Source organism: Mytilus trossulus, chromosome 14 (genome assembly GCF_036588685.1).
Source record: "Mytilus trossulus isolate FHL-02 chromosome 14, PNRI_Mtr1.1.1.hap1, whole genome shotgun sequence".
Lineage (NCBI taxonomy): Eukaryota > Metazoa > Mollusca > Bivalvia > Mytilida > Mytilidae > Mytilus > Mytilus trossulus.
In genome coordinates, this window is record NC_086386.1 from 7,841,562 (window position 1) to 7,864,793 (window position 23,232).

At 30.7% G+C, this 23,232-nt stretch overlaps 1 protein-coding gene across 7 annotated transcripts in view; it reads left to right on the forward strand.

The window, feature by feature from the left end:
- The window catches only part of LOC134697275 (protocadherin-11 X-linked-like), a 39,610-nt gene extending 19,070 nt beyond the window's left edge, over positions 1-20,540 (forward strand). For 4 of the 7 annotated variants that reach the window (XM_063559442.1, XM_063559441.1, XM_063559445.1 and 1 more), the window contains exons 3-6: positions 12,060-14,822; positions 16,343-16,492; positions 18,154-18,274; positions 18,878-20,540. In XM_063559442.1, the coding sequence (XP_063415512.1) occupies positions 12,135-14,822; positions 16,343-16,492; positions 18,154-18,274; positions 18,878-19,371 (3,453 nt within the window). In that variant the 5' untranslated portion in view covers positions 12,060-12,134 and the 3' untranslated portion in view covers positions 19,372-20,540. Of the gene's footprint in view, positions 1-6,744; positions 6,888-7,713; positions 7,858-11,784; positions 11,906-12,059; positions 14,823-16,342; positions 16,493-18,153; positions 18,275-18,877 lie in introns of those variants that run through there. The other 3 variants (XM_063559448.1, XM_063559447.1, XM_063559446.1) reach the window with 3 other exon arrangements.
- The last annotated feature ends 2,692 nt before the right edge of the window (positions 20,541-23,232 follow it).

The window sequence follows — 23,232 nt, forward strand, 5'->3', positions numbered from 1 at the left end:
TCTGCAATTTGTATTATTTCTGTAGCATGGAAGGAATATTTGTGTTTTAAATAGGATATTGCATAGAAATTAGACTGTATCTGTATTATCTTCTATAGAAAGGTAAGACTAGCCTTCAATGGGACACCAACAAATTGTACTAAAATATATTGACATTTTAATGTGGTTAGAAATCCAATTTTAATTAAATATATTATTCCATCACAAATTTTATTTCGTTGGAATATGATTTGGTTTAAGGAAAGAGGAAAAATACAATATCAGTTAAAAACTTCATAGTATTTATTGCAATTGAAAAAATGTTTCCCCAATCATTACAGATTTTTATTAAGATTTATAATATAGAAAGTGAAAAATAAATATATCATGGTTTTTATTCTTTTCTGTAATTCTATCATGACATATAATACATGCTTGTTCAATTCAGCCTTAAATATAGATTATATTCAGCCATTGTTTAAGTTGTCAATTAAAGCGTCTTAATGTATGTATGAATACATTTTGAGTGAAAGTTTTACAAAGATCTGATCATGTTTATTTTCTTTGAATGGTAAAATCTCCACTAGATGATTCTATTGTTGAGAAACGTGGTTTAATCTGATTAACTCAGATAAATAAGCACTATAGAACGTCTTCAAAGTCTAATCTCTTTTTGGAAAATAAAAAATTCAACAGTTAAAGAATTTCTCTAATAATGAAAGAACGATTCATCTGTTTGTTTTAATTTCATTCTGTTATCGAAAAGAATTAATCCATTAACCCTAGCAAAAGATTTAGACCTCTATAAGCATTGGTCATTTTCTAACCTTATTTACTTTAGCCCACTGAGGACCAAATGACATTATAGAACTGACCACAACACAAGACAGGTGGTACTTGGTTGTACAACACCTGTGTAGTAAGATACACCCTACTGATGATATCATCAATTAAATCTTATCCAAAGAAATCAGATTTTTATCTTTCTCTCTCTCTCTATTTGTATATGTTTGATTTGTATGATATTTGTCCTCAATAGGCCATACTTTACCTTGCAAAAGTCACTTCAAACAAGACAACTCAATTGCCCTCATGAAGCCTGAATTTGTTTAATGTAAGAAAATGGTAAAATTTTGAAATAGACAGATTTTCTCCATTTTCTTTCTTTAAAAGATGTCAACAGACTTTGGTATTTTTGTAATGGGTTGCTGTCTCTTTATGATAATACCAAACTCTTGTTTTATGATTAAAAATAAAAAAATAAATGATTCAAATATGATTCAAATAAAAAGAGAAAAAAATGGAACTTTGATATATCCATTGATATTAATTTGTTTTGATACAGATTATGAAATAGGATCTTATTATGCTTTAAGTTCCATAATGTTTATTTCTTGTAATATAAAAAGTTTTTACAGCCAAATAATTAGGACAAACATATTAAATGAAATAAAAATCCACCCAAATATTGAAGTATAGTAGTTTAATCTCTATTAAAATGATTAGCTGAGCAATTATTGAGCTCACATGTGTTGTGAATTTTTAATGAATTATTTCAATATCTTTTAAGATGAGCTTTTATCTTTGACTTTATAGTCCTTTGTCTTGGAGATTATTGAGTTGAAGAAAAATCTCTATTTTTCCACAAGGAGGATATTTTATAGATGTAATGTTTTTACATTGGCAATGGTTTTTGTATACAATCTTTTTTGTATACAAGCTTTTTATTCTTATGATTCGTACATCTTAGGCAAGGGAGATAATTGTTCCAATGAAAACATTATTTTTCAGAAAAGGAAAGATTCCTTAATCTGTGATAAAACTTTTGTTAATTCCTAACATGATAATCTTCTCAGATTTATATTTAAAACAGGACTAGTGATTATTTTCAAACTTTGATGTTGCAAATCCAATCATCTATGACAATAGCCAGTAAGATCTGAATTTTGTCACCCTAAATTAAATTTTAGCACTTTAAGGTAAATGATTAACACCTATCAAGGGAGGTAACTGATTAATCTGGCTGATCAAAGGGGAGATAAGTAGGTAATCTTGTTACAGAGTACATTTCAAGTCAATATTTGTATGTTAGATCAAGGTAATTATACCTGTAATCTTATTATTTACCTATAATCATCACTGGATAGGTAATTACCTACTGGTAAATCTGTAAACAGAAGGATATATACTGTTTTATTCTAAAATTGTTTAAAAAAGTCTTAGTATTGTACAGTTGTATTATATGGAATGGACTAAATACTGACGATATTGAAGTTCCAATTACGAAGGTAAATTTGAACCTTGAAACTTTTATTTCTCAGCACTTTGTGATGCATTTAAACTGTTTCGTATTATATTATTTTCTTATTTAATTTAAGCGTTATCATTTTGCATTGTATCAATTGAATATGTCTCCACATGAAAAGTATCAAGTTTTGATTCACTATATTATAACGTTTCTTTCACAAAGTCAGCCATCCATATTTGGCGCTAAGCTTGATTAGTTGTGAAAGCCTTGCTTACTCAACTGTCATATAAGATTTCCCTTCTCCTCATTAGCTAATCAAAATTCTCAAAGCAAGTTATTTGTAAAATTAAAGCATCTCTTGCTGTTCGTCTGCAAGCTGTCTAAAAAGAATTATTCAACAGTTAAAATGGTTTCATTGAAAATTTTATATGTTAAAAGATATTGATGTGATTATTTTCGGATAAAGTAATCAACACAAAAGAAGCTGCCATCCTAGTCTTTATTTCTTTTTCTGATCGGAAATGTACTTTTATTAATATAATGCTTCAAGCGTCGTTCTATTAATTCAAAAATTGATTTTCATAAAGTGGTGAAAAAAATAAAAGACATGTTACTAAATAATATTTCTTAGAGATGAGATGACATTTTTTTTATATATCATGGCCTGAAGAAATCAGAATGGTTTTGAAACTGATGACTAAAATCTTTGACCATTGTCCATCAGTCAACAGGATGTGACGGACATTATAACAATATTGTTTAATTTCATGGTTGTCCGTCCATTCATTGTCAGCCATCATACTCCCAGCAGGGTTAGAATAACATTGTCACAAAAAGGTGGAGCGATAGATGAGCTGACTTGGGGTACTGTCAGTAAATTTACTGTTTGTTTGCTTTAACCTTGGACAACTTGTATTGAAGTGGTCATTTTATGCAAGTTGACCAGTGACAACACCTGGGGGAGAGGAAAGCACTAATGTTTAATAAGGTTTTATAATGTCCACTGTCAATAGGATGTTAATTATTCTGACTATTCCGGGAGCCATCATTTAACTTTGAAAAGGTGGAGGGGGTATTGCTTTTTTCAAACAGATAATAGTTTTCAACCCTTCTTCCTGATTAGAATATATTTTCCTTAAAGTTGGGAATCAGTAAAAAAAAAAAACTCCCCCTCTTTTGAGTGAGGAAATTTCCTTATAGGAATAACTAGGTCTGTGTAGGTGAAGAGAATTGTTATGAAATGCAAAACTTTTGTGCATTTTTTTTTGTCTTTAATGATCCTCAGCTTAAATATCTATTAAAGGGGCACTAGCTGTCAAATTCATTGTAACCGATTTGACTCAAATTCTCATATTTGGTTTATAACAATGTAAAACATTTATCCAAACTATCAAAAGTCTAAAATAAACAGTTTACAGAGTATGGGGTAGATAATATATAGGTTCGTTTCGTGTGTATTTTAGTCCAGACGCCATCTAATTAACTATCGATTTGACCTCAGATGACCATATAAGCGATGTAAACAAAAATAAAGATACGAATAGATTAAACCAACACGTGCAATTGCATTTGTATAGGTCTGTTTGATTTTATTTTATAGATTAAAAATAGATGTTTCTCATTGTTTTTAACCATATAAGAATGATTTTATGTGCATCGAATTAGTAATCAAATGATCTACCGTAGTTTCACTTTCATTGTTGACATTCTTTTTCTTTAAATAACCAGTACACGTACAATGCATGCGTTGTCAATCTCTAGCTAGGGGTTAACTTGAAGTTCACATGAATACCGGTTAGAATGATGATGACGTTTTCACTTGCAAGTGAATCAGTCAAAAATTATGTTTAATCGCTTATTTCAACAAAATTAAAGGAAATTGATTGCTAAATCAAATTATTATTTCATTATTCCAATTTGATTAATGATTGATCTAAAAAAAATCATACTTTATTTTTTTATATATATCGTAGCTAGTGCCCCTTTAAGAAAAATGTAATTTGACCTGAAATGAAAGCAATTATTCAGTTTTAATTTTTCTTAAAGAGGTTTTGATTGGTTGTAATCTATAGGATTGATGATATTAAATCACAAGTTTCTCTGTATAATCTTTTTTTCCAAATGACAATGAATTATAAACAGGTATCATGGTAGAATCTCAAACAAAAAGGATTAAATCTAATATTATATATTAAAATATTTATTTAGTTTAAACAACTTTCTGGTATTTAATATTTATTAATTATAAAAACTAATTTACCTGTGGTTTTTCTACCTGACACATTTGTTTACTTAGTAAATGTCAGTGATCAATCAAAAATTTACCTCCAAATTAAATATAATCTGTCTATTTCAACTTCTACTACCATTGATCCATCAAATTTGTAATCATTTTAAAATTTTACCGGTCATTTAAATAGGTCAGTATCTGACCGTTTCATCAGTGGTCATGTCAGACTTTTGTATAATTTGGATATAACCGAGTAAGAATTTTAATCGGTTAAATTACCATTAAACTTTAAAAGTTTTCGTCGGTATGAGATTGGATGTAATTTTGTCATGTTTTACCAACAAACTAGGAACTTTTAAGGCTTGAGAATTTGATTCAGTAGAATTGTTTGGACATTATTTTATCTTCTTCAAAAGTTCAACACAGCATGAGTAATCCTGGACATTTATAATAACACAAAGTTGGTCATTTTGGCCAAAACAATGCTGAGATAATTTTTGTGAGAATTTTTTGTACATTATATGATTCAGTGCAATGGAGTTGGCTATTATTATTTCATTACAAAATATGGTAAGTTGTAATATGGGGTTTTGTTCTTAATAATATGGAATGTTTATTATAACCATATACAAGTAGAACATTTTTTTTTTGTATTTTAAATCCTACATCAGGAGATTCTTTGATATATGGAATCAGAATATCTGAAAATTAATTATGTTTTCAAATACATCATTTATAATTTTTTGGTCGCGGAATTTTATAAAATAAAATATGTATCAGTATCTATTAAAATTTAAAGTTTAAGAATAGCAGGCAAATTAAAAAAGAATTACTACTAATTATTCAAAAAGTATGGATCCTATTTGGAACCAAAAGAGGTGCAAATTTCTATATGCTTCCAACGTTCAGGAAGGTTCTTCTTAAAGTATTCTCATTAGAGCAGTTACATCATTGGATGACACAGTCATTGCTTATGTAAAAAAACACTGTGTCATTAAAAAATTATACCTGTTTTCATAGCATGTTAATTGTTTTAATATCATGTTAATATCCCACCAGGAGATTCCAATGCAAAAACATAATTAGAATAAAAAAAAATAATTATCTTCAGCTTTCTAAAGTGTTAAAAAAGATAGTTTTTCCATGTGTAAACTCCATGCTAGCCGCAATTAAAAGTTGAATTTATATTGCAAACTTGTTAGTTTTGGAAAGTTTGGCTTATATGATTAACAAATATGTTTTTTCTTCTTTTGCACCTCTTTAAACAGACTGACATTAAGATGGGTTAAACTGTATGTGCTTGGTATATTTTCTGAGACTAACAAGTTTGTATACATCAACTTTACTTCAAAGATTAAACACAGATTTCACTAAGTCTTATTTGGTACAAACAAGCAAAAACTTGGTTGTGAGTTTTGTCGCTATTTTCACTCTCTGGGTCCTTGTAACGGATAAAGTAGACTTAACGTAAACACTTGAGTCGCTGAAGTACCTGTATTAGGGGAGATTTAGATTTGTAAATGTATTAGACAACAGATTTGTAATTCTGACATGTTCTGGTATGAAGAATGTATTCATATAATTGGAAGAATTTTAATAAATTATGGCTAAGTACATTGATGCTGGGTTTAGTAAAATAACTTCTTATTGGCTGACCATTTAAAGTTTAGAGGATTTTTTTTTATAATAAGTTTTGACAAGGATTTGTATAGTAAGTACAAATTTCGGAATATAAAGTTTTTTGCGGTTTCAGATATGTGTTATTTTGAATCGCTAAATGAAAAAAATTTTTCTTCTAGGCAATTTTAAATTGATATGCACTAAACCTGTTTTGGAGTACAAGCAATTCAAATTATATTTTCAAGTGTTTGCAATGGCTCAAAGCAAATTGTAAGAACATGTGAAACAAAATTTTAGTCAACTTTTTAATTCTTACATAACAATAGGAGATCCAATTTGTTGATCGAGTGTGTGAAGTGATAGCTATAATGACGACAGATTTTTCACTTAACTTCTGAACTGATTTAAAAGTTTCCAAAGGATAATTTAACAAATTCAACTGACATCCTTTTTAATTTTGACAATTGTCCTTTTGAAATGACTTGTGTCCAATTTTCTTGCCAATAAAGCGGATGTCCCTTCTGGTCATTATCACGGTCCAGACCATTGTCCATCACAGTGGACTTCCTATTTCTAATTTATCTATCTTTTATGAATTTTAAGTTTTAATTACATGGTTGATAAAGAGATTTCATAATCAATTTAAGTTTAATTGACAAATGATCAGATGGAGTATTGTGAGAGCTGATGTCTACACTTCATTAACCCACCCTTCTGTCACTCCGGATAACTTCTAATTTATTAAAGGACAGACAATACTGATATTACAGTTAGTTCAACCTATACTGTGGATGTAAACCTATTGCCTTGGTATGTTATATTTTACATTAGAATCTTAAAGTAACATTTAATCATGAATTATTTTTTCAATGTACCCGTAATAGAAACTATTGTTTATTTTTGGTAAAAACAGAAATTACTTAAGACTAATTTTATTTTCAAAGTTCTGAATAGATTTAACCTAAGGAATACTAATGTTGGGACTTTCAAGAGTATGTTTAACAGCCCTTCTACCATCATGACAATTGTTTTAATGTACCTGTAATAGAAACTAATTTTTTTTATTGTTTATTTTTGGTAAAAACAGAAATTATATATTACTTAAGGTGGTACCTAAGTGTTGGGTACCACCTTAAGACTAATTTTATTTTCTAAAATCTGAATAGATTTAACCTAAGGAATACCAATAATTGGGACTTTGTTATGTTTAACAGCCCTTCTACCATCCCTTCAGCTCTGTCAAATAGAATAATTTTATAACCCAAGATTTATATCCCTCTATATCAATTGTGATGACCCTATGTAAATCCATATTCCAATTAGCATAGGTAAATAATAGGTAATAAAACACAGCTGACCCAATCAATTTCACTTTTATCTCATTGACTTACAATTTTCACAATTTTCTGTCAAGTGTACATTTCCTTTGAGAGAAACAAAGATGTACATTTTATTTTTACAAAGAATCAGGTTCTTCCAGATTAAATATGTAAATTTTTTTTATTTGATGTTTTCTACAATTGACATAAGATTATTTAATATTGACAAAGGAATAAAATTAATTGAGTTATGTTGATTAGATCGTAGATAACGTTAAATATTCACACCTTTCAGGTGAAAACTACAGGTGATACATGTATCATGGTCCAGTATCAAACTGACCACTAATAAAATACTGATAATACCGATATTAAACTTGAGGAGATTTAAAAACAAATAACAAAATTGGTGAAAAATTGGATTTACATCAAATAATGAAATATTTTGAAGAAGATTAAAGGTAGAGTAAGAATTTGAACTTTCTTTGTTTCTGTGAAATGTGACTAATATTCTATGCTGGAGTTTTTCAATTTATCAATTTTGGCCTGTATCATTTACATGGTCCTGTCAATAATTCATGCTCACAACAAAAAGAAAATGTTGGAGATAAATTGGTAGAATTTGACATAATTATGACACCTACAGCTCAAGACATGATATCGCCTAGGTTATAATGATCTAAAATAAATATTGTAAAATGAAGTTGATATAAAATTGTGGATTATTTCAACAAAGTATATGATAAATGGTGATTGACTACTATATGTCATATAATAACCATATGATGGGACTTAAATCTCATTGATCCTCGTTGATCCTCATTGATCGGGTCATGCTTAAACAATTTATATCATTATTTGTACTTTATAGTCTTTAATCCTTTCTCAGGCTAAACTCTGTCAGAAAACTTGACTTTTATTAGTCACCTAAAAGATATATATATACTCTTTTATATTGTCACTTTTTTGCAGTCTTACCTTCTCTGAGAAATGGTAATTTTATGAAATAGAGGTCTTAGTCAATTAAAGCTGATTGCTCATAGCCCTCAACACAATTTCTTACCAGTTAAAGTTGTGGTCCAATATATACTAATTTTACCTACGAAAAAATCTTTTAAGTCATCTTCGGGTCCAATAGGCAAATGGTACTGTCGCAAGCTCGGGCAAAATTCTACTCAGGACAATATTCCATAATATTCACGCAATAACCCTTTTATTGTATAGCAATATAATATTTTAAAGTAAAAAAAGGTTTTAACTAAGATTTTGTTGTTGATGATGTCATGAATTTTAAAGATTTATTGCACTAGTGCAATATTAGAATTTATTGCACGCTAACTTTTGGTTGCTTTCTGTGGGAAATATTATATTGCTATACAATAATATTTGATATGATTAGGATTTTTTATTTGTTTTACGCTGCATTATGACTAAAGAATTTTTTTATACAGAATATTAATAAAAAGATAAGATGATATTAGTGAATTATCCCCCCTTTGTTATGAAATCATTCTTCAGTAATAGTTGAATCAATGTTTTGAAATGATGTTTTATATTTTGTGGTCTGTATGTCAAGGCCATCTGTTAACTGACAGTTGTCAATCAGTATAATCGATTAATAATTGATACTGGTAAAATAACAATGATGCTTAATAGGGAGAAAAAAATATGGTATTGAATTTAAATTAGATTGACAAGGAAATGTAAAATATATTTTTTATGAATTTATGCATTTTGATTTTATGTAAATATTTGAAATAATTGGGGAATTCCTTATTACTAATAAGAACCTGTCATGAATAATAAAAAAAATCTTTAAATTTTTACGGGAAACTAGACTTTTTGTAAGATTTTCAACATTATAGAAATTTAATGTTTAAATAATTAAGCTTTATTTTGTTTTGTCATGTCAAAACTGAAATTTGTTGATGAATATGTTTTTGTTTCCATATTTATATGTAATTTATTACCATGAGAAATTATCTAGCCATTATAATGACAACTTGTTATTAAGATATTTAGCGGATGATTAGCTGAAATCACATGACTCCTTATTGCACTTCTTACTAATAAAGAACAAGTTATTTTAAGCTTTATTTCTATTATTATTGGGTGACTTTAATGATCACCCTCAAGTCTACACTTAGTTCATCTAGTTAAAGGGGACGTCAGCAAGTGAAAATTACAGTAATTTTATTTATCCCATGCTGGTGGCTTGTTAACTTCTTCGAACATTTAAATACCAAAGTTTTATAACAATTTTTTCGCAGTCATAATGTAGTATTGTTCAAGTTGTGAGAAAAATGGACTTTTAAATTTACCATCTTAAAGTAATGCATGGTAAAGTATTGATACACTGTTATGGCAGTACTGAGAAGTATTGTAAAGGGTTAAAATCTTGTAGTTTTGACATGGAAGGGAATATACTGGTCTTTGGTGTAGCCATTATATGTCTTCTGTCCCCTATAGAACCTTTAATATATTAAAATTAGAATGGTAATTTAAAGATTGAAATAAAGATGTTGGAAAATTGCAATATCAGAACTGAAAAGGAAAAAAATGAAAGTTTTAAAATGTTAGAATGAAGGGGGAAAATACTAAGAGCAGAAAATTTAACTTTTGAAAAAATGGTGTTGAAAAACAAATAAATGACTGAAAATAGAAGAAATATAAGAATGAATGAAATTCTTGAGATGAAATTATAGTTTTGTATGTTGTTTAAGAATAATTGGCTTCTAAGCTTAGTCTTTAAGATAATATAATTGACCATTGACAATGGAACACCTCCATCAGACTGGATTAATATGTCAATGTAACCCCTCCGACCATTTGCCAGTAATTCACATGTTTAATCAAACCATTGTAATGGCTGTATGTCATGGTTACTATGACAAAGTTGTGATGTATCGGCCACGGTGAAATAATCATCATTATTTCCTGATTAACTCACATTTAATGGAGATATGTTGTAAAACTCCACCGTAGAAACGATGTGGCGTTGGTCCAGCAATTTACTTGATTTTGTTTCTGACCAAACTTAAACATTAAATATAATCTTTGTAAATCTCCTAAAGTGTTAATTCTGGGTTATCTCTTAGTATTCCCAGTTTGCCAGGGATTAAATATAACTTGCAGTTTCCTAATGTTTCCAGGATCAAACAAAAATTAATTGTTAAAAAAACAAAACATTATTGTGGCAAAAATAAAACATTTAGTGTCAATTAACATACATTTACTATGAAATTTGACAGTAATGTGCCTCAGAAATATATAAATACATATATAGAAAATTAGTACAAAATTAAATTTGACATCTATTTTATCCTAGAATTATTTTAAACTTTTAATTGTGCTACAATTAAGACTATATTGTTAAATAAACAAAATTGCCTCTAATCAGATCACAGCAGGACAGCGACACCTTGTTCACTGTAAACTAAAGTCTCCCTTTCATGGACTAATGAATTGCAAACAAATTAATTAGACCCTCTGTAGAGACCAGGACTGTGTGATACCTCTGATGTCCAGTCATTACACAGTAGGTTTTACAGTTTCATACATATACATTTATTGGATGGTTAACAAGATATTTTTGTAAAAAGCTGAAAAAAATACAAAACTTTCTGTGAAAAATAAACTGGCCATTAGTTAAAGGTCATCATTAAGTGGTGTTTACATAATTTGTGGTCTTGGAAAGTCAATGGTTTCATAATCTCACAAGTTGTAAGTAATTGTTCAAATGTATGGTCGTTTTCAATTATTCAAAAATTTCAATAAACAGAATAATGAAAAAGAAACAATAATTTTAAGGTTTTTTTTATAGTGACTGTTTGTTTCAAATTTCTAAAAAATAAAAAATAAAAAATTCAATGAATCATTTTTGTATTAAACTTTAAATTATATTTGTTCAAGTAGTTGATATTGTATATCATGCAACTGTTTTATTGAATCAGCATAAATGTTGAGTTTGGCAACTCAATTTCCTTTTGATTGTAATATTTCTAAATTTAAAAACTTAAATATTGATTTTTAATTTATTTATTAGATATTGGCATTATAATCATGATTTACTAGTTGTGGTTTATTTTTTTCTAATGACTTATCAGCTTATCCCTACACCTTTAATGATTAAATCTTTTCCTGTTATATCAATAAACACACGATTGACACAGATTATACAATTTATTATAATTTTTACCGATTTCTTTTTTCAAAATGATCTAGAAGATTAAAATGTATTTGTATTAACAAGAACTGCTGGTATATAGCCTAGATTCGATAGGAAGGGCTAAATGTTGGGATTACCGCCACAGGACAATTCTACTTCTCCAGGATAATCCATTCTTAGTACTGTTTTGACCATAAAGACAGGATAATAGTGTTTTGACTTTAGAACTAATTCCTTTTCAAATGGATAGGAAGTTTACTTTTTGAAGTTTGAAGCAAATCAGAAGTTGATAGAAAAAATAAGATGTTGAGCATGTGTTCAAAGTTTTATTTCATTGCTTTGTATGTTTATTTCTCTCACTTCATGTTTAATTATCTTTAAAATTATGGAGGTTTTTTTTGGGGGGGGGGAGTGTTTGTTATTTCAATATATTTACTCTTTCAGTTCAGAATTTGAATAGAATACATCATTAAATGAACTTATTTATTTTTTCAGGAGATGTAACAAATGCCACAACTTTAAAGAAGATTTTCCAAGCTATGGTTTGAGAGCCAGAGAAACCAGATAAATATGGAGGTGTTTATAATTGTAACATTATTAATTAGTGTTGTATCCAGTCAGTCACCGATAGTATTACAGTTTTCTGTGAAGGAGGAATTAGATCCACAAGTCATTGTTGGGAATGTTGGTCAGAAATCTAACTTGTCCGATACATTTACATTCAGATTCATAACAACTTACGACAACTTTGAGATTGATGAAAACTCCGGAATATTGAGTACCGTTCGTAAACTAGACCGTGAAACGCTTTGTCCAAATCAAATGTCATGTAAACAACATCTTCGAGTGACCGCCATGAGTGGATCTGTTGTCAAAACTATAGTTATATCTGTTGATATTTTGGACGTTAATGACAATTCCCCATCCTTTCCTGTTACGTCTATGGCAAGGAGTATTGCAGAAAATCTTCCCGTTAATACTACCATTACATTGGTTGGAGCCACTGACCCTGATATGGGGGTCAATAACTCTGTTCAAAGTTATGAGATTGTTCCAGCTCTGAGTATATTTGCACTTGATATTCATCCTAAACTTGACGGGACTTCTGAGGTTATTTTAAGAGTGTTGACTACGTTGGACCGTGAAACCAGGGATTACTATCAATTATATATCAAAGCTAAAGATGGAGGAAACCCCGTAAAAACTGGAATGCTCATGCTCAATATAACCGTTACAGACGTAAATGATGAAAAGCCTACATTTACTAAGGAGCAGTATGATGTTATTATTAATGAAAATATAACAGTAAATCAAGTATTCCTGACATTGTCCGCCACTGACAGAGACATCGGAACCAATGGTGAGGTTCATTACAAATTCAGCTCCTACCAAACTGATTCAACCGTGTTCTCCCTGTTTGATATCAACACAGTAACAACCCCCTCTGGAAATAAAGGGGAAATATTTGTAAAGACCTCTTTAACAGTTATACCGGAAGCACCTTATCGAATCATCGTTGAGGCATCCGATAGCGGTACAACTAAAGTACTCAGTAGTCAAGCTGTCATCACTATTTCTGTTCTAGACATTAATAACAATGACCCAATTATTGGTGTGACATTTGTTGACGGAACTGATTATGCATTAATACCAGAAAATAGTGCCAACGGTACAGTGGTTGCATTTGTACATGTTGAAGATGCAGATCAAGGTGTTAACAGAATAGCTACATGTTCTATAAATAGCATTTTTTTTCGTTTAGAAACTTTCGCTGAAAATGAATTCAAGATATCAGTGCATGGTTTATTAGACCGTGAAGATCGTTATGAACATGTAATAACTGTGTTTTGTTTAGATGGAGGAAATCCAAAACGTAATGCCACCAAAAGTTTTGTAATACAGATAGAAGATGAGAATGATAACGAACCAGTATTTACCGATACAGAATACAAGTCAAGAATCACAGAAAACAAACCACCATTTACATATATCACTAAAGTAAGCGCTACAGATATTGACCAGGGCAATAATGCTCAGGTCCGATATCAACTAGGTGAGGATGTGCAGAATGATTTCCAAATTGAATCAAATACTGGTATTATAAAAAGTAAGCGATCTTTGGACCGCGAGAAAAAAGGTTTTTACTCATTCTTTGTCTATGCTGTTGATAATGGTGTGAGCAGTTCCCTTACCTCATCTGTGGTAGTGGATGTTACTGTGGAAGATGAAAATGACAACTACCCACAATTCTCAAAGCAACGCTATACTTTTGAAATAACCGAAAACCAACAAGTACAGGTTGGTCGTGTTGAAGCTAATGATACTGATGAAATGGACAATGGTGTGGTCACATTCCATATAAAAGAAGATATAAATTACGTCCCATTTTCAGTTTCACTAGATGGCAGGATAGCTGCTACTGAAAAGTTAGATCGTGAAGCCAAGGATCAGTACACATTTGAAGTAATTGCCAAAGACTTGGGTAACTTGAAGCAGAACAGTAATGTTACCACTGTTACCGTAAATGTTCTTGATATTAATGATAATGCTCCTGTGTTTATATTCCCTAACTCTACGAATAAATCTGTTAATATACAGTATTTGGCTAATCCTGATACGTTAGTGACAACACTATTAGCTGAAGATAGCGATGCTGGTAAAAATGGAACAGTAACTTACAAATTTATTTCTGGGAATGAAGATAATTTATTTTACTTAGATGACTACTCTGGGGAGATATTTTTATCCAGGAAGTTACACATTTATGAAATCAAACCGTATGAACTGACTGTCTCTGCCGAGGATCAGGGAAGTCCACATCAGCAAGTTACACATGAACTTTTGTGGATTCACGTCAAATTTGTCAATGTTACAACAGTTGCTAGTTTAACCGATGCCGGAGCTGGACAGAACATTATCATTGCTATCATTATAGGGTGTATAACTGCACTCTTGTCCATTTTGATTATTATCACAATTTGTGTTATTCGTAAAATGGATTCTCGTAAACATATTTATAGTGCCAAATCCGCTGAACATATGAGAATCGTAGATCTAAAGAGAGGCAGCAGTAGTCGATCATCCTCGTCCAAAGGTTCACAGGACCGTATGGATGTATACGAACTCCCACATAAAAAGGAAGTTAGTTTCTCTATAGATGAAGAACAGGAGAATACATTATCTATGACATTTCCATCCACATTGTCTTCAGGGTCTGGAATGGTCACCTTTAAATCAAACAGCTCATTAAATACTCAGGTACGTTTTATAAAAGTCTAATGTAGAAGATTGTTGCAGTGTGCTGCAGACTAGTTATATCAGAGGCTTCAAAAACTCATAAGAATGATGTAGGATTTTAGGATTTGGTAACAAATAGTTTCTTTTAATAAATGTAATGATTTTCTCCCCTATAATTAGAAAAAAAGCTAGCCATTCATCAAAAAAGAAAAAAAAATATAAAACTGTTTGTATTTTATTTTTTTAAATCCTTTGATGATAAATGTTTCCTCTTCCCAGTAGATAATCAAAATGTATAGATCTTTTTTAATTGGGGGTGGGGGGGCATATTTGTATTATAGTCCATGCATGGCTACCTTCAAATAGCTATTCACCTGTTGATACCCTATTATAAATATACCTATCTAAGTACATTCACTTTTTGATGTCAAAGTTTCATTAAACTATGGGAAAGTTGTAATAGTCCTTAAAACATTGATGTCAACCCACTTTTATGTAAAATATTTGTCAATTTAGTTGTCTGAGTAAACTAGAGCTGGTGACAGTGAAGGCAGGCTGATGGGATGTATTCACCGTTAAACCTAATATTTATGTATAAACCACTTCACACGACAGACCTTAGTCACAACGGAACTCCAGTTGCTCCGGATTCTATCTCCCATCTTTATGTTAATAACAACCCTAAATATTGACTTACAAGCAAAAGAGAATAATAGCAAAGATCTGCAAACAAAAGTAATCCCCCTTGTTTGTAAAGTAAGTGTTTGCCCAGAAGTAATTATAGGATATTAAGATATTAACGTTCATAGATCTCAATGAAGATTGGTTATAAGAGTAGATAAGACCTACTTTTCAGTTTTGTGTTTATTTGATAATTTGGTAATGATAATATAGTAATAAGAAAATAATAAAACCTCATAAATTATGGATTGGACAAAAGCTCAAACAATTTCCATTAAGACCATTATCAAACAGCTATTTTTGCTGCTTGGTAGATTATGAGAGGTTTCCTATTGGAACTTCCTCTGACGTTAGTGAATTGTAGCAAGTCTATGGTTGACAAGAAATTCCCATCTTTTGTTGACCCTTTAATTTCCTTTTGATTCAGATACAAAATTATTTGAACAATCTTCCAATCTTTGAAAAATATTGCTTGATAATAAAAATGAGTGAATTTACTGTGGATTCATTGTAATTGGTTGGATACCAATTTCCGTGGTTTTAGTGGATACAGGTGAACGTTCAACAAATTACAAATTTTCTATTAGGTTGTGTGTAAACAAGGCAAAACTACAAAATCATATGTCCTTGTAAAGGCAAGTTTTTCACAATCAATGAAAATTGGTATCAACGAATTTAAGTGAATCCACTGTATACCTGTTTGTAGGCATATAAATGCTAGTTTGATTTCTATACAATTTGTTTTTAAATTATATATAATTTTACTACAGACTACTAATGTAGATGCATAAAATAATTAATCACTAGGCAATTTTATAAGAAAAATAACTATTTTAATATTCATGTCTCTTGAATTACAGCAAAATGGACATGTACCTAACCATGGCCGTGACGACAGTCTGACCGATAGTGGTCAGCAACAGTTACATAGGATGACTTCTCTAAGGGTACAACAGCAATATCTACAAACACAACAAAATGGCAGAGAAAAATGGAAACAGTCACAACAGGTATTAACATTTATAAATGTTTCTTTTTATATTGTTTGAAGTGCTGTACGTTCTATTGAACCAAACCTAAATGAAAATAGATATATAAAAAAAACATCACATTATATCTTTATTAACAACTCTGAAATAATTTATGATATGAGATCCTTTAAGATGGTTGATTATTTTGTGACAAACATTTAAAAAAAAATCTTTCCACTTGATAAAGTAGAGACATGCATTTTATTGAATAAATGCCTTTAATTTTTCAGTAATTTTAATATTTATCTTTAATAATAAAATTTTTTGGGGAAAAGGTCCTCATCTTCATCATTTAGTCTCTGGTGGATAATTATCTCATGGACAATCATACCATATCTTTTAATCTTTATTTTTAAATAATTAGAGTTGTCTCCCATGTGTGTGACATCAGATCCAATATTATAATAATGGCCTTGATAAGCTATGATAGATTGAATTAACCACAAGTTTCAGCATACTCAATATTTAATCATCCTCCTTCTGTATCCATTCTATAAATTACCACTATCATTCATGATTACCAATACTTTAATAACCCACAGGCTGTTCCTATAGTACAAACCGTGTCCCAATCACTTTTTGATGACCACGTTTTTCGATTACGAATTTATAATTATACTTCCCTCACTTAAGGTGTTTATGTAATTCGTACCTCATAATGGGGAATGATTGTTACGAAACTTTTTGATAAATGATGGTGGTCCGAGAACAAAGCAAAATAGAAAATCTTGGTTTCATAGAAAGATAAACAAGTCGTTTGGAAATTTTCTTCCTTTTGGCTATATCTGAACTAGAAAAAAAAACAGTACTAATAGCTTCAGGTTGTCTATTTGATATTTAAATTATTATGCAATGTCATTAGTTTATTCAGATTAAAATGGTAGATTAAAAATAAAAAAGTAGATTTTGACAGAAAAGGTGTAAATTAGAAACGATTTTGATGTCTTATTTAAATAATGGTTTAATGAAAGATAAATATTATTTTGTATCAAAGACAATAATAATGTACTTTAAAGGCCAAGGTAGACAGAGGTGACAAAGGAAGATGCATATCTCAAAATATATTATAATATTGATATGCCTTTAGCTTAAAGGTGGTGAAACCAAAATAGTAAAAAATATAATAAAGTCTATGAAGTCATAATGAACTAAAATGGTAATATATTTACCCTGAAGTTATGTTGAGGACAATTTTTAAATTATATTTTATTCACATATATACAATATGTACTAGAATAAAGACATATTCATACGGTTTAAAACATTCTTTTTTTACTGCACTTTAATTATTAGAAGTGGCTACTAATTTTTGTGGATTTGTTTATAAGTTTTAAACTACAGATTGAAGTGTTTAATAAACAAAAAAAACATTTTGTTTTCAACAGGCTTGTATTACAGAACTTGTTAGATCCACAAATTCATGAATAAAAATAAACATGAATGTTCCTAAATCCTCAAAAATCTGAGCCAATAAAAGAAATGAATTGACAGTATATGCTTATGATATTTGTTCATTTAAGATTTTTGATAGATCTGACCAATCTGTAAGCTTTGTCTCCTACAATACCATGCTTTCCAAGGTATCATGAATTCATAGATAATATAACCCAATGATAATTATTATTTTAATTCTATTCCAGCAACAAAGACAGTTGTCCCCAGTGGCTAAGTCTGAAGACAGTGACATGTCTGCCGTGTCCACTACAGACAGTGGCAATGGTGGCAGTGATGAAGATGTTAGAAATCATCAACAAGAATCAGGTTAGTATTAACAGGGAGAAATAACTCAAGATTCTTTGATTTGAAAATTGTCACTGCTATATGTAACAGATATGCTAACTAGATAGCACTAACATCACAAAATACTTTTCAAAAAGAAGAAACAAAATCCTGTTCTTACAAGATATTAGATGGTGACAACAGAATTTGATTCACCTTTAAAAGAAAAAGAAAATGGGAAGTCCTTTAAACCTGACACTACTGAACTATTGACTACATTAAACAATAAGACGAATAAAAAACTATCATATTTCTGACTTGCATGGTACAGGCATTTTCTTAAGAAAATGGTGGATGAAACCTTGTTTTATAGCTGGCTAAAACTCTCACTTGGTAAGGAATTTCGTATACACTGGTTAACAATCAGTCAGAACTTGAAGATATTCATAGATATAAGAAGATGTGGTACCAGTATGAGAGAAAAAGAAAAAGAAAAAATATATTTGTTGTTGAAATTTTATGTCCATTCTCCTTTAGTCTTATTAAAAAAAGAGATGGTACATTTAATTGATTTATTGTCAAAAGATATACTATTTATGCAGAATTTAACATAATATTCAACCAGTTTTTATTTGTTCTTTACAGGTTGTCGCCCTGGTTCTGTATCTCCAAGACAACAATCTACAACAGATAGTGCTATATCTAAAGACTTCAGTGCTACAAAACCTATATTATCCACATTTGGACATCCACAAAATGGTGGCATGTCTACATTTCCACGCAATCCACAGGGAAAAAATCAAATGTTTCATAACGTTAGAGACCCTCATTATCATAATAACTATGAAGGTGCAAAAATCCAGCGACTTCATTCTGAGAATATTCATCCTCATCAACAATACATAGACATTCCACGAGTGCCATCGGGGGATCTGTTTCATGGAGATCTTCAAAGAGCCAACAGAAATAACAATTTGACTCATTCTTACGAAGATACATTAAGTGACAGTTGTGTTTCTCCTCGGGATGAGGATGACCGAGCTACGACAACGTCGGGAAGTTACACGGTGAACCCTGATGAACTTTGTACGGAAATTGATGAATTATTTTTTCGAGATCGAGGAGATACAGTAGTATAGCATAGAATGAATGAATGAATGAATGAATGTTCTGAGAGAGAGAGAGAGAAAGAGATTTTTGTAAGTGAACAAAATATTTTTATACAGCATGTGTGTATGAGAGAATATTGAAGGAAATTAATTCCATGTCTTGCCAAAGAATTGAATAGTGCATAAATATTTCGCCACTGCCAATATTTGTATACCAAGGTCACATGATGATTCCCATAGTCCTCTATTTTTTATATAAAACTTCAAAGATAACATTACATAGAGGTATTTGTTTTCATAAATAGAAAGTTCTGACATGTTGGATAAGTTTTATGGAAGTCTCAGAATTAAACTTTTTTGGTTTGATTTCTTTGGTTTACAATTTATCAAAAAGTGATTTTTGCAAAAGTTCCATCTTTCATTGATCATCATAAGCCATTTGATTGGCTGTTTTTGTGCTTCCTAATATTCTATCATTTTAAACGAAACATAAAACTAACTGCTGTATTCATTCAGCAGCTATACATATATTTCTTCACCATTTAATGACAAATAAGCTCCTTATATTTGTTTTGTATTTCCAGTCATTAAAAAATTTGAATTAAGACAATGGTTGCTTTCGTTTACGATTGAATTATTTGGCATTCATTTTTTTGACATTTGTATTTTTGTCTTTTGGAAAAAAGAATATCTAACATGTTTTGGCAACTGATCTTTTTAAAATTATTTACAAAATGTTTTTATTAATAAACCAACTTTTCTGTTTTTACAAAATCCAGAAATCTTAGATTAAAATTTTTAGAAGTAATGAGCTTTAAGCTGAAGTGCACAATGTGATGTCATGTCTAAATATACCTTGTCTGTTTTCATTTAGTATACCAAAACATTGTTCTGAGGTGTGTGCTACACGTATACTAAAACAAAAGTTTCCATTAAATAAACTTGCTATGTAACATTGAAATCCAGATTTAATGATCTCAATTAATTGTTTGTGTTTTGTCCTGTGTGTACAGTAAATTATAATCTAGCACCTGAGTGCCAGGGGGGTTGTCATGGTAACACTGTTGTGATGTTGTCCATTAAAATGGACGTTTTTGTTGAATCTGTTTGTTAAGATTATTTGAACATTTTTGAATCACAAATATTTTGTATAGTCAAATAGTCATAAGATTAAGAAAAATAAATATATGAAAACCTTAGCATAGATTTATTAGTTGCCAGTTGTTATATTTATTACATGCTTTGCAGTTCTGAAAGAAGGCAAAACACAAATTTAGCTGACTGCATTGAATGTAAGAAGCATGTACTAGTCATATAAAGCTATATAAACTAGAAGTTACAAAAGCTAGCTTTATACACATAAAGCATTTCTTGCCAATGAGACAACCTTCTACAGGAGACCAGAAGAAGCAGAAATAAATAACTATACATACAGTCTTTAACAATGAGCAAAACCCATACCGCATTGTGAGTCAGCTATATAAGGCCCCAAATGACAAATGTAAAACAATTCAAACAAGAAAAGTAGCAGCCAAAGTTATATGTCACAGGGAAATGTACTGTGAATGCCATTACAATATGTGGAGTATATATGTAACACATAGATGTTGGGTTTATGTCACAAGCAGATCTGGAGTATATGTCATACCGAGATATGGGATATATGTCAAAGGGATATGTGTGGTATATATGTAACAGAGAGATGTATGATATATGTTATAGAGAGCTTTGGCGAGTATATGTTATGGATATATTTTGGGTATATGTCACAAGCAGATATAGGGTATATGTCACAGAGAGATTTTGTGTATATGTCGTAGAGATGGGTTGGTAATATGTCACACATAGATGTGAGGTATATGTCAAATGGAGATGTGGGTTATATGTCACATAGAGTTGTGGAGTTTACGCCAAAGAGAGAAGTTGGGTATATGTCACGGAGAGATGTAAAGTTTAACACAGATATGTGGGGTTTTGTCATAGAGACATTGTGGGTATATATCACATAGAGATGTGGAGTTTATGCCACAGAGATTTTAGGTTTTGTCAAAGATATGTGGGTTATATGTCACAGATATTTGAGGTTTTGTCAGAGAGAAGTTTGGTATATGCCTTAGAAAGATGTGGTGTATATGTGGGGTATCTGTCCCAGAGATTTGAGGTTTTGTCATAGGTGTGTGGGTTATATGTCATAGAGAGATGTTGGTTAAATGTAACTGATATTTAAGGTTTTGTCACAGAGAGAAGTTGGTTATATGTCAAAGAAAGATGTGGGCTATATATAGAGATATGTGGGTATATGTCACAGAATTGTGGGGTATATGTCATAGAGATATGTAGGTATATATATGTCATAGATATTTGGGGTATACGTTATTGAGATATGTAGGTATTTGTCACGGAGATTTTGGGGTATATGTCATAGAGATATGTTGGGTATAAACCATAGGATATGTTGGTATATGTCACAAAGATTTGAGGTTTTGTCACAGAGAGAAGTTGGGAATATGTCATTGACAGATGTGGGGTATATGCAAAAGATATGTGGGGTAAATGTCGCATAGATATGTTAGGTATATGTCGTTGAATGATGAGGGATATATGTCCGAGGGAAAAGTGGTTAGTATGTCACAGATATGTTGGGTATATGTCACAGATATGTTGGATATATGTCACAGATATTTTGGGTATATGTCACAGATATGTTGGATATATGTCACAGATATGTTGGATATATGTCACAGATATGTTGGATATATGTCACAGATATGTTGGGTATATGTCACAGATATGTTAGGTATATGTCACAGATATGTTGGGTAAATGTCACAGATATGTTGGGTATATGTCACAGATATGTTGGATATATGTCACAGATATGTTGGGTATATGTCACAGATATGTTGGGTATATGTCACAGATATGTTAGGTATATGTCACAGATATGTTGGGTTTATGTCACAGATATGTTGGGTATATGTCACAGATATGTTGGATATATGTCACAGATATGTTAGGTATATGTCACAGATATGTTGGGTATATGTCACAGATATGTTGGGTATGTGTCACAGATATGTTGGGTTTATGTCACAGATATGTTGGGTTTATGTCACAGATATGTTGGGTTTATGTCACAGATATGTTGGGTTTATGTCACATATATGTTGGGTTTATGTCACAGATATGTTGGGTATATGTCACAGATATGTTGGGTATATGTCACAGATATGTTGGGTATATGTCACAGATATGTTGGGTATATGTCACAGATATGTTGTGTTTATGTCACAGATATGTTGGGTATATGTCACAGATATGTTAGGTATATATGTCACAGATATGTTGGGTTTATGTCACAGATATGTTGGGTATATGTCACAGATATGTTGGATATATGTCACAGATATGTTGGATATATGTCACAGATATGTTGGGTATATGTCACAGATATGTTGGGTATATGTCACAGATATGTTGGGTTTATGTCACAGATATGTTGGGTATATGTCACAGATATGTTGGGTATATGTCACAGATATGTTGGGTTTATGTCACAGATATGTTGGGTATATGTCACAGATATGTTGGATATATGTCACAGATATGTTGGGTATATGTCACAGATATGTTGGATATATGTCACAGATATGTTGGATATATGTCACAGATATGTTAGGTATATGTCACAGATATGTTGGATATATGTCACAGATATGTTGGATATATGTCACAGATATGTTGGGTATATGTCACAGATATGTTGGGTTTATGTCACAGATATGTTGGGTATATGTCACAGATATGTTAGGTATATGTCACAGATATGTTGGGTATATGTCACAGATATGTTGGATATATGTCACAGATATGTTGAATATATGTCACAGA